At 38.8% G+C, this 13,328-nt stretch overlaps 1 protein-coding gene across 4 annotated transcripts in view; it reads left to right on the top strand.

Moving 5' to 3' along the window:
* The window catches only part of BBS9 (Bardet-Biedl syndrome 9), a 446,549-nt gene extending 434,190 nt beyond the window's left edge, over nt 1-12,359 (top strand). For all 4 annotated transcript variants that reach the window (XM_067042365.1, XM_059074636.2, XM_059074635.2 and 1 more), the window contains 2 exons: nt 11,619-11,729; nt 11,940-12,359. In XM_067042365.1, the coding sequence (XP_066898466.1) occupies nt 11,619-11,729; nt 11,940-11,971 (143 nt within the window). In that variant the 3' untranslated portion in view covers nt 11,972-12,359. The remainder of the gene's footprint in view (nt 1-11,618; nt 11,730-11,939) is intronic.
* The last annotated feature ends 969 nt before the right edge of the window (nt 12,360-13,328 follow it).

The raw sequence follows: 13,328 nt of genomic DNA, 5'->3' as shown, positions 1-13,328 counted from the left end.
CTGAGTGCTCATTCAGTTTCCTCATTTGTGAACGAATATGGTGAAACAGGTGCTCTCCAGAGACGTTGTGTTCTTCACTCTTTTCCCTCAACCTGCTTATAACTGAAGTGACCCAGCTGAACTCTCAGTTTCGAAATCACCACCTAAACTCTGTCATTATTAAAAACAACACAATTTGGTCAAGATTATGGCTTTTAATTGGGTTGTGGAAAGAAACTTAAGTTGAAGAAATGTTGCCAGGATCACTGAGGAATTAATAACCACTTGATGCAAGAGGGAAGCTGTGAAGAACACTGGCTCTCTTATTATGTGGTGTCCAGGCAAAGTAGAGTTATGCTCTTACTCTTTCATTCTTTTAGCAATTATAATTGCAGAACTATTGGCTTCCTTTCCTTCTCAACTGTAGCTATAATGTTTTATTTGTGCGTGTATACTTTTGAGAGAGAGTTGGTCTCTGAAGAGGGACTTAGGAAAGTATTTGAAATGGAAATGTCTTAAAATTATGTGTCTTTCCAGTTGTACATTGGATTGCCTTAGGATTTAGAAACAAAATGGAAATTAAAGACCACAGTCACCTTCTTTTTGAACAAGAAAGTGCTATACTTATCAGTATAGAAAAGATCTAGTTGAAAGACAATAGATATTGCATTTCCTTGGAGAGTGCTCTAGACATTGATCAACTGGCAAGGAAAAGCAAATATTAACTTTCTCTTCTTCCTCACCTTCTCACAATGACTGGGTAATACTTTTGTATTTCTGTTTGGAGGATTTAATGGCCTTGTTAACATGTGGGAAAACATTGTGATTGGAGCCTCTAACAAAATAGTGAGTAGTTTTATTTTTTTTTTAACTTCCATGTTTATGTTTTTACTGGTATATGTCTTTCCAAGAACTCCAGGTTAAGAACTAAATGTGTTAGAAAAACAGATGTAATGCAAATAAATGGGAGAGTTCTCATGTCCTTCGGTGAAGAAAGCTCCAAATTCCTGAGCAGTAATTTTATGGGACCTTCTCTCTGTATCAGAAAAAATTGTGCTTACCCCACTTCTTTCCCCTGAGTTCTGTTGTATCATAACTGACTAATGATCTATAGGACCAGACAACTCACCTACGTATGGTAGGGGATCATAATGCACTAACATAGTATAGAGATCACTCTTACCAACAATTAATTGGGGAATTCACTTTATGAAGCCCTGTTTACAGACTGACATCTGGTGAACTTCTTCACCTGGATCTGTTCCAGTCTTTAGGATTTATGGACTGTGCTTGCTTTTTTGTAAATAGGACTTTTTTTCTGCTTGGTATATTCTGTTTACATAATTATCAATGGATGAAAATGGCTATGTTCCTGTATTTCTTAATCCTTTGTACTAAGTGGACCTAAATTCTAAGTGGTGGTCCAGCTAAAAGAATACTTGGACACCTATAATTATTCAAGTTGTGGAAACATCTTAATGCCAGGAGGACCCTACCCTCTTAAATCCAGATTCTCTGACTGGAGCCCTTATACCCCAAGGGACTTAGTATTCAGTCTTTATGGGATTTTTAAAACTTGTTGAGACACATGCTAGACCTCTTAAAATATATCAGACTTCCTTTTATTCACAAACTTGGTCTCTGCTGTGAGGAGTGAAATGGAAATATTTTCAAACATAGGTATACGTGCATAGTCCTGAACACATTTTAAGTTCTTACCAGGTATGGGGGGATCAAAGTTTATTATTAGGCAGTGGAAATGAAATCCCAAACATTCCACAGGCATCATGTTGGACACACATTATAGTGAACTTCACCTACCTCTCAGTGGTTAACCATTATTATCTCTGTTGTTATTAGATGAGCTACTGTCTAGCAGTCAGCATGTCATCTGCAAATATAGGGAGAAAGAAAAGTTATCGAATAGATTTAAAAGAAACATAGAAAAACAAATATCATATGTTGGAACTGGAAATCTAAGACTAGATAGAAAGGCATTGTTTTCTTCTGTTTTCCTGAGTTTGAAACTGTAAAACTGTACCAGGTTAAGTGTGAGATGCCTCTACATTACAACAAAGTAAAGGGCAGAATGGAAGGAGAGATGAGAACGATATTGACATATGTATGCTCTCCAGTTCCTCCTTCAGAGAAGCAGTGTCACCATATGATATCAACCTGATTTGCCATGCTGTGGTAAGAACTCATTCAGTGATACATTACATTCTTGAGGGCTTTATTTCCAAGATGTGCTTTGACAAGGTCTGACTGTTGTATTTTTAACAATCTCCTATATGTGTAGTTTTCTGCAGCATCTGCTTAGTAAGCACCTTGGTAAACCCAATTTCACAGAAGTCTTGGCTTTCTAAAATGGCCTGTAAGCACAGAACAGTCATACACACACACACACACACACACACACACACACACACCATTAGTCAAAAAATTTCCAAGAAGCATGGCTTTACCAATTATGGTGTGCTCTTAGGGAAATGTTAAGTCCAAGTACAAGATGGACTGGGCCCTTTGAAGTCCAGTGTGGACGAAGAGAAGTCAGTGGAGAATTAACAGGGAAAGTGCAGCCTCACTTTTCCTCCAAGCTTTTTGCTGTTTCTCTCCCTGGCAGCCCTTGCGTAAGTCTTTATCTGACACAATTTTTCCTAGCTATACCTCCTACTCTGCATTTAATTTTTCTAAATGCTATTGTATTTTTTATTCTTTAATATTTTATTATCTATGCCTTCAGTAAGTCACCCCAAATATCATCTGTAGAAGTATACACAGCAAAATGGAATATGTTAATAATTCATCCTCCCCTCCCCACTTTTCCTTTTCATCCTCTATCTCCTTCTCTCTTTTACCCACCCCTCTTTCTTCTATTCCATTTTGTCAAAAAATTTGTAAATACTTGGTTAAAATTGCTACACAAACATACAATAGGATTCTTGGCTTTCTATAGCTTACATTCTCCTTGGGCTAAAAAAGTATATTTTAAGAAAATAGAAGAATGAACAGAGTAGAGGAGAATTATCAGGAAAACTCTTACACATATCTTTAATGCCTATGTGTGGTTGTATGTGCACATTTACAGAGAGAGAGAGAGAAAGAGAGGGAGAGAGAGAGGGAGAGGGAGAGGGAGACTGAGAAAGGATAAAGAGTAAAAGTATTTCAAATGAATATATTTTCGGAGAATTTTTTAACTACTCATAGTCTCTTAGGGAAGCTTTTCATATTTAAGATAGTGAAATATTCTTTTCAAAGCACCCATTCGCCACACTTCACGTGAATTATAAACCTTTGAAATGAAATCTGAATGTTAACTTCAAAAACACTTTGTCCATCAAGTAAGTAAATCTTGATTAAAAGAAAAATGTCACTGGTGTATATTTTTGAGGTTTCTGCTGTTTTAAATTCTTAGTGGCAATTCAAGCATGTGAATAGAAGATTCTTTGGCTGGCAAGTCAGAGCATGGTCTGTGGTCATTTGTGATTCTCAAAGTGTCTCCTTGTTTGATTGCTTTTAAATATATGAAAAATATATGAAGAAGAAAAAAAATTTTTCCTCCCTGAAGGAATGGAACATTTGTACCCATACACTCAGTTGATTGCAAAGGTCTCTGTTGCAAGAATATAAATCTGCAAAGTCCTAAAATATACCCAAAGAACAGCTTGCCAACCTTCTGGGTTTTCTGTATCACTGAAAGGAACTACTGGTTAGGACAGCCAGCTCACAATCAAGTCCACTGAGATCTTGATGGGAAAAAAGGTATTCTTGAGGAAGCTCTAATGGTTTAGGAAGCAGGAGAACCAGGAATCGGCTCTAGGATATGAGGGGCATCCACTACCCTCTCTGAGGCTCTGTTTTGATGTCTCCTAAATGAAGGTGGTTGCACTAAAAGCTAAAGTTCTTTGATTCCACTGATACGGTGTGGAAAGTGTATCTATGCCAAGAAAATTCATAGAAAACAGAGATGCTAAAATGTACTTTGTGCTGACCACTGTGTTCAGTGTACACGGTCTCACATAATCCTCACAATAGGCCTCATTAAGACCCTCTCTTTACAGTTGGGGCAACTGATAACCTGCCTGCGTCCAACAGCTAGACCCAGACTGACCCACTCCTAAGAACTTCACAGTCTAAGTCAAGCCTTGCTGTTGGCCTCCTTTGCCTTCAGTGGCCTCCCCATTCACAGCCCAGCTGGCTTTCACTTTTGATAGAGGAAAAGAAGAACAACTGGACACAATCCTAAAATTTGGGAAACTCTAAGAATTTATGAAAAGAAACTGTCTTTAAAATTTTTCCCCAATCTAGTCATGAGAAAAATATTAAACAAATTCCAGTAGAAGGGCATTCTGCAATATGCTTGACCAATACTCCTCAAAACTTCAAGGCCATCAAAAGTAAGGAAGGTCTGAGGAACTGTCACCACCAAAAAGAGCCAAAGGAGATGCAGCAACTAATGTCATGAGGTATTCTAGATGGGATCCCGGGACAGAAAAGGATATTAGGTAAAAACTAAGGAAATCTGAATAGGCTATAGATTTTAACTACTAATAATGTATCAATATTTGTTCATTGATCAAATGTACCATGCTAATGTAATATGTTAACAATAGGAGAAACTGTGTGGAGAATATATGGGCATTCTCTGTACCATTTACTAAATTTTTCTGTACATATAAAAATTAGTCTATTTTTTTTTTTAAAAAAAAGCTTATCACTGCCCAAACCAAACAAAAAGAGCATTTGTAGCAGTAGGGCAAATAATATTCTTTTAAAGAACTGCTACTATTACTCCTCCTCTTCCTTTTCCTTATTGCTATTGTTATAGTAATACTATGAGGTTATCTGTCAGTGTTAAATGCCTCTAGGAACCTTTAGAATTAGGACGCCGTTGAAGAGTAGCTTTCTGTGAGCCTTGTATTAGGCCATGCGTTTGCGAACTACAGCCAATGGGCCAGATCTGACTGTTTTAGTAAATAAAGTTTTATTGGAACATAACTAATGCTCATTCCTGTTTGCATTTTGTCCTTGGCTGATTTTGCACTACAATGGCAAAACTGAGCAGTTGCACCAGAGACTAGATGGCCCACAGAGCTTAAAAAATATGTACTATCTGGCCAACCCCTGATTTAGGCTACCTGAGTTACAAGGTAGATGGTGAGGCAGGTAAGCTGGGCCACCAGAATTCATCTGGGTTATAATCAAGTATTTATCAAATAGAACTCAGTAGATCAAGTAGTGTGAGTAAATAGAGTAGTCAGCTTCAGAGGTGGCCATGTTTAAGGTGTCTGAACACTTTCTTTTTTTTGCTGCAGAGCTGTGTCTTTTGGCCCCATGCACGTATCAGCTATGTGAACCCTACCCCTTCAGACTCACAACTTTAGGGACTTTTGTCTTGGCCTATTCAGTCTACTCTTCTTTTAGTGTTCCTAACTTTGACATGAGAGTAAATAGTCAGAACTTAATGTGTTTTTCAATGTGTCGAGCACTTACACATGCTCATCAATTTCTTCCTTATGAAGTAGGGCTGCCATAGTCTCTGTTTATAGATAAGGAAACTGAGGCTCATTAAAGTGAAATAATTTGCTCAGGAAGGTCACGTGGCTCATAAATGCTGAGCCATGGTTTGAATCGAGGCTTTGTTAAATTCCCTACAAATAAGCCTGCATTCAGTGCTGGAGCTGGCTCACACTGGCTGGTGAGAACCAATCATTGAATTTTTAGGAATTCTGTGAGCCAGTTAACAAATTCAGCCGTTATTAAAAATTAAATTACGTAAACTTATAACCAAATAAATTGTATTGAGAACAAAGATAATATACCTCAAAACTCTTCACTAGTTATTTTATTACTACATTTTACTATTCTCTATGCTCTTGAGATTATTTATGTCTACGGAATCTGAATGGTAAAAGTGCTATCTCATGGTGTCCTCTTACACATCTCTGCCAAGCTCCACGTTTGGTGATGTGACGTTGGTTGCTTGAAACTGGCCATGATAGGAGTATTTATATCAAAGAAATGGGCAAACACTACAGATTAGGGCTTTACCTTTTTTCCTTGAAAGCCAGCTGGTTACATGTTTTCCAGAATACCAGTGCTTACCCTGCATTCTGATTTTGATCTCTAGTATTCTAGACAGTTACATTTGTTTCTGCTTGGCCTCCTATATTGACCTTTGAACTCTACAACTTTTATAGTTCATGCTATAGCAACCCACAGAGAGGACCTGAGCTCTGTTTGTTTTTTTTTAAGACTTATTTATTATTTAGTTATTTAATTTTGGCTGCGTTGGGTCTTAGTTGCGTCAGGCAGGATCTTTGTTGAGGCATGCGGGATCTTTCGTTGTGGAGCGCGGACTCTTCATTGCGGCGTGCAGTCTTCTCTCTAGTTGTGGCATGCGGGATTCCTCTTCTCTAGTTATGGCGAGTAGGCTCCAGGGTGCGTGGGCTCTGTACTTTCCAACACACAGGCTCTCTAGTTGAGGCTCGAGAACTCAGTAGTTCTGGCTTCCGGCTTAGTTGCACCGCGGCATGTGGGATCTTAGTTCCCTGACCAGGGATCAAACCCGCATTACCTGCATTGGAGGGCAGATTCTTTACCACTGGACCACCAGGGAAGTCCCTGAGCTCTTTTTTATTGTTGTGTTTGTTTGTTTGTTTGTTTTTCTGAAAGTGGGTAGAATTTCCTTAGTGTAATTCCCTTGTTGATAAAATATGTTCCACCTTGTGAGGAGGAAGTTTCAACAATTTTATAATTTGCTTTTGAATGCAGAAACAGGCTTAAGGATAGCTTATAATCCATTAAAAAAAAAAAAACCCTAGAGTTGAATTATCTTTATAAATATAGGGTGATCTCCTATTGTTCAGAACTTCTGGTGAGATTTTCTACTTAAATAATTTTCTGGCTACATGAAGATTGTAGCCAGAAAATTTTTCTTAAAAAATGTTTAAATTTGGGGCTTCCCTGGTGGCGCAGTGGTTGAGAGTCTGCCTGCTGATGCAGGGGACACGGGTTCGTGCCCCGGTCCGGGAAGATCCCACATGCCGCGGAGTGGCTAGGCCCGTGAGCCACGGCCGCTGAGCCTGCGCGTCCGGAGCCTGTGCTCCGCAACGGGAGAGGCCACAACAGTGAGAGGCCCGCGTACCGCAAAAAAAAAAAAAAAAGTTTAAATTTAAGTATAGTGGATTTACAGTGTTTCGGATGTATAGCAAAATGATTCAGTTATACATATACATGTATATATATCTATTCTTTTTCAGATTCTTTTCCATTATAGGTTATTACAAGATATTGAATATAGTTCCCTGTGCTATACTTGTCGTTGTTTATCTGTTTTATATATAGGAGAATTGCTATATATCTTAATGTGCTACTAATTTGCAAAGAAACAAATTTTTACAGCCAGATTTAGTTAACATAAATGGTCATATGCACATAATTTGATTGGTAACAATTCAGAGGAAGAGGGAGCATAGTGAAATGTCTCAAAAACATCCTCTTAAACATCACAGGTGTAATCTCCAATTTATAAGCTGCCTTGTTCCAAATGCTGTAGATACTGTTTGCAATTTGTGATACATGCTTCATGTTTTCAAATTTCACCTGCAGGAGGTAGGGTTCCAGATTACTCCAGAAAAGTGTTTTAAGCATTTAATTGTAATAGGACTCTAAAATGAAGCCACCACTTATAACATTGTTCCTTATGAAAATGCCCCCAGAGTTCTGACTCGGGATCCCAGGTTCCTTAAGGAAACTCCTTTTTACAGGAGAGCACAGGGATAGAAGTGGATCTCCATAATTGTACCAGCAGTGGGCAAAGGAGAGCCTGGACATCCCATATTGGTGGAGAGAGGGGGGCTGTTCTGGACATTATGCAAGGAGGGAGCTGCCAGACAGATACTGGAGTAGAAGGGAGGTACATAAGTTGTGAGAAGCCCCTGCTGTTGCCAGAATGAGTTTACTGGCTATTTGAACTCTTGATAATTAGGAGTTGGCTGAATTTTTATTTTTAACTATAGTTCCATGTATCATATTAATTAATGTAGACCATATCTTGAAATCAGTGCCATTCAAAGTGTGAATAGAAGACTAGCATCTGTCTGCAAACTGTTACTTGAAACTGAGAATAAGCGTTCAGAAACTTGTAGCAATTGACAGTGTACTTTTTACAGTGATTGAATCTAAAAGATAAGAGCCTGTATATTGTTCATTTTATTTTTCTAGTAATTCCTTTTTTTCATTTTTATTTTATGTGACAAAAGTATTGGTTTAGATAGATTGGAAATTTTAAGGCTGGTCCTTTTGAGAAGCATTGCTACAATGGGCTTCAGAAGGTCTCTGTTAGTTTGGAAATTTTATATTTTATTTCTCTCCTTTTACTGCTTACTCTGAAATTTTTGTTTGTTTGTTTGTTTTTACTCTGAAATTTTTAACAAATATTTTTTTCCTACCAAAAATTTCATCAGATATGCCCATTTGCCCTTCTTATTCAGTAGGTGTGGGTGGGGCCTGAGGTCGCATTTGCCTTCTGTTGCCTGCTAGCTGCACTGAACTTGCTGTTTTCTTTTTGTAGGTATCTAGTTATCAGAAGCAGCCACCCTACTCTGGAATCCTTATAATTATAAATGTTGCCATGCCACAGCTACTTGATCTCCTGGGCTTGACCTCTACATGCATATCATCCCAGTTAACCATGGGTGAAAGCTTGAGTAATTGCATAACAGAAGTTATTCCCAGTCTGTTTACCTGCAGCCATGGAACCCCTATTTCTTACAGATAGGTGGGCTATCTAACCTCAAAGTTCCATCTTGAAGGCCTGCTTTTTAGTAGTACTTCCCATGTCAGTGATTTTTGCAAGATAACAGAGCCTGAGGCAGGAATTAAAGTGGCAGTTTATTTGGCCAACTCAAGGAAGGGAGGATGAGGAAAAAGGGAAGCGAGTCAAGGAAATATGTGAAGTAATACAAAGTGATGCATCCTACGCTGGTGACCACTTCTCCCAAAGAGCCAGGAAGAGTCCCAGCAGGTGCATCTACTCAGCACATAGCACTTTTCTGGAGGTTGACAAAAAAGAAATAATAATTCAGAGTTGATCTAGGGAGAGAGGCAGGAGGGGAATTTTCTGCAAGGCTCCTTCCCTTCCCCCATTTCCCATTGGTTAGGATGCCAGATCTCACATCCTATTGTTCCTTCCAAGCTTAAAGTGGCAGAACTTCTGGGCATATGGTTGGTCATTCTGGTCGCATGGAGGTATCCGAAGAAAAGGGGGTAACATTCCTAGGGCAAGTGAGTGGTCAGCCCTGCAGTGGGATTTGAGAAATTCGTCATCTCTGTACTTTGGACAAGGCAACTTTTGTGCCAAGGACAAGAGAGGAAATTACATACGTTGTAATTTCCTTAATGTATAGTCTACAAGATAGTCTACAGCAAGTGACTTTTCCTTTTGTGCCCACCTGATTGAAGAACTAGTGCTTTTGAAGTCTTCAGCCTTCTCACTTGCCTCACTATTGAGTCAGCTGGAATGAACGATAGGCACTGATTAATCAGAGGAGACCTGCCTCTCTCCACTCACGGCAGCACTGCTGTCCGATCACTGCACTCTCTCCCATCTGTTGGTTGGAGACACTTCTTCCCCAGTCTTGAAGTTTCCTTGTGTGCAAAGGTAGCTGCATCAGTACAACATTCCTGCCCTCATCCTGCTTCCTCCCTCCCTCTGCCTTGGGGATGGAGAAATGACTTAATCTGATTTATGAGTCTAGAAAGCCATTCTTTGGCCTTTTTTCCTGGGATCAGAGTTATGTTTTGCTGGGAGCACTCCCTTCTTTCTGTTCTTCCCTGTTATTAATCTTACAGAGGTACCCCTTCCCCACCTCTGCACACCCTATTCCTTTTTTCTCAATTGGGTGAGAGTCCAGGAGGAGAAGAAGGGTGCTATTTCTTGGGCTTCTCCAAAGTCCCGGCACTTCTGAGCCTGTCCCTGGCCTCACAATACTCTAAGCAGTGCTGCTCGCAACCACACCTGGTAGATCATCAGGTGACATAAAACCTGCTGACACCCAAGACCTACAGCCAGGTATCTCTTTGGTTGATGCTACAACTGGGAGCCATATAGTAAATGGTTAGATAACACAGGCTTTGGGAGTTGTCATGCTTGGGTGTGAGCTCTTACTCCTTAGGAGCTGTGTGACCTTGGCAAAGAATTAACAAGAAGAATGGCTTTGGGAAAAAAATAAGTACAGTGTACAGCATGTTAGAACATTTCCAGGAAATGATGTACTGATCTTCTGAAACCTCAGTCATCCTATCTATAAAAGCAGAATAATAACATCTATTTCATGGTGTGGTTTGTAGGAACTAAATGAGTTGATATGGGCAGAGTTTTCAGCATTGAGAAAGTATGTAATAATGGTAGTTATTGTTACCATGATCTACAGTCTTTGGAAAAAGATTAAAAATAAGCCTGGTTCTCCTTCTGGATGGGGCCCTAGCTATTTTAAGTTAAAGCTGGGCAAGTTCCATTGCATTGATGGATAATTCTAACATTTCCTGTTTGGGGAACCTCTGAGGCTACCTCTAATTCTTATTTTATGAGTGTGGAAATCCTTGTCTCTCAAGTTTCCCTCAACATCGATTTCTTTTTCAGAGCTGATACAGAGGGATGGATGGTAAGGTGTACTTTCCTTCAGACCTGGGACCTTGACTTCACTCTCATTTGAATGATGTGGTTTACATATCAGTGCTGCTGGTACCCTCTCTTTATAAACCCCCTCACACATAAAGCCAAACTTGAATATGGAGGTTTTGGACTCAGTGTATGCGAAGCCTCAGAACAGGAAAAATCACACTTTATTTACAAGAAGAATGGCTTTGGGAAAAAATGTGTACAGTATACAGCATGTTAGTACATTTCCAGAAAATTAGTCAAATTAGTCAAATCAAGTTGCAGATGTAGTCAGGAAGTTCTCAACATGAGTTCTCCGTGCAATATTTTGGTGGATAAAATCAAATGACTTATACCTAATATTTTAAAAGTGCAGTGGTCCCAGCTTACCCTCAAGTCACCTTGGAACTGACTTGGAATTGAAAGCTTCCATAATGCATCCATGGCTTTGCTGTGAATTATGAAGTGTTTGTGTCTGTGCTGTAAGGTGTTGGGATTCAGGAATAGAATCAAATTCCTGAGAAATACCACCATAGTCACCACCTCAGAACACCAGTTGCCTTCCTCTTTGTTCAGGGAAGTTTTCTTTCCCTCACAGTCGATGTGCTTTGTTTCTTTTATAGTTTCTGATGCTCTGGTATTAAAGGGAATTTCTGCTGAGGTACCATTATAGTATGGATATCACATATGCTATAGATTTTGTCCTTTCTGACTTTAAAAGGGTTAAATTTGAATACAACACCATTGCTGCTGTTGCTAAGTGCTCACTGGTATGTCTTTAAAGGCAATGACTCATTCCCAGCATTTTTACCAAAAGAGAAACATTTAAGATTATTCTTTTTTGGTTTACTCCTGAAGATTGTTGTCTCTTTATTTATTATCTTCATGACTGGTACGTTCTTAAGCTGAGGTTGTCGTATGGAGAGGTAGATTTTTCTACACATTGCTTAAAATATTGTTTGTATTTTTCAACTAGGTGGCTGTGCTACGATCCCAGAATCAGACCTAGAGGAAAGATCAGTAGAACAAGACTCCACTGAACTGTTTACCAGCCACAAACACCTCATCGTGGAGACGCCCATGCCTGGTAAGAGAATGGGTGGCCTTCACAAATGGTATGTCAGGAACAGCGAGACACTGGTCAGATTTTGTCATACCAGAAAGCATTTTGCAAAATTGCTTGTTTTCTAACTTATTCATCCTTCCCCTTGGCATTGGTGCAGCTGAATTTGATCATTTGTGTATTCCTTTCAATATTCAGACCTTTTCTCTCTCTTGCTCTCTTTCATTTTTCCAGAAGTTTCACCCTTCCAAGGAGTTTCAGAATAGTTGAAGTAGAGTTGTCTGGTTGAGGGGAAGATGGCCTTCCCAAGGCTGATCATGTGTGGACCTCATGCCAAGCACAGATGAAGGTGCTTCATACAGCTCACCTGCCAGGAGATAACAATAGGTAGAGATGGGGATGGGGACTTTTAATTTTTCTAGGAGGACTTGTAATACTATGGACAAGTCAGTTGAACTTGTCTTACCACGAAAGGATGTTACTGCTTTTTGGTCATCTGTATGCTTTCAGCCACAGTATATAGTGAGATGACATCTTTTGGGGGCAGACTTTGTAATGCAAAGACCCAGATCCTACATGATACCCCAGTTTTTTCACAGAATTATTATATATTAAATGTATCGAGTTTAATAAAAGCATCTCATTGTCAAACAATATCTTGGATTTGATTTCTAATCAGAGGGTTATATAGTTGATTTCTTTATTTATTTAAAGTGAAGAAATTGAACGGAACTAAAAATGTTGCTTCTCCATGGTAAGACTTGAATGTGGTTATTTTATAAATACAAGAAACTACTGTTAGGCTAAAAGTGGGAAAAGGTGAGTTTTCTGGTATTGTATGAAAATGTTAAAATATTTTCAAGGAAGCTAGTACATTAACATCCTCTTTCATTACCCCAATGGGAGATACCTTTTAAAAATCCAGGTTATATAGAAGGATTCACACTTTATTATAATTAAAAGGTAAGGTTTTTGTATTCAAGAAATAAAGGAGATTTTGCCAATTTTGAGTTAAAATTACAGTTGCAAGACTGATTTATTTAAATAAAAATATGTCTGTGCCAGTTTTGGAATACCTCAGTCAGTACAAAGGAGAAAGTGGCTTGCAGTTTTTCTATAAGTGAAATGTCAAAAAAATTGCAGAGGATGTATTATTTATTATTTATAGCATTCTTTTCTAGGAGATGCAGCAGAAGATTAAATAGTTTTCATTGTCAAGTATGGGAGTGGACAACTTCTAGCCTTTGGGCCAGAATCAACCATTAGGTTAATGTTACCCAGCCTGTGGGGAGCAGTAAAAGATGTCTTGGCTCTGTGTATGCCTAAAGATGCAAAACCACAACACTTTTGATCATCTTTAACAGCTTCATTGAAGAAAGGTTAGAAGAGAAGTATATTCCTTATTTAAAGAGTGTTTCTGAGTTGTGTCTTTTTTTCTTTTTCTTTTTCTTTTTTTTTTTGATATTTGGTTCCCATGGACATTTTTTCCATGGAGTGCATGTGTCCGTGTGCTCATCTCTGTTCTCCTTTCTTTCTCTTTTTTTTTGAGTCATGTCCTGTTTGTCGTGTCCTGTCTGCCTTTCTTTAACTCAATTTCTTTTTCTCTCATTTCTGTGTTCATCA

The sequence above is a fragment of the Kogia breviceps genome, chromosome 9 (genome assembly GCF_026419965.1).
Source record: "Kogia breviceps isolate mKogBre1 chromosome 9, mKogBre1 haplotype 1, whole genome shotgun sequence".
Lineage (NCBI taxonomy): Eukaryota > Metazoa > Chordata > Mammalia > Artiodactyla > Physeteridae > Kogia > Kogia breviceps.
The sequence above is the reverse complement of the archived record's forward strand: the minus strand, read 5'-3'. Positions and strand labels throughout refer to the sequence as shown.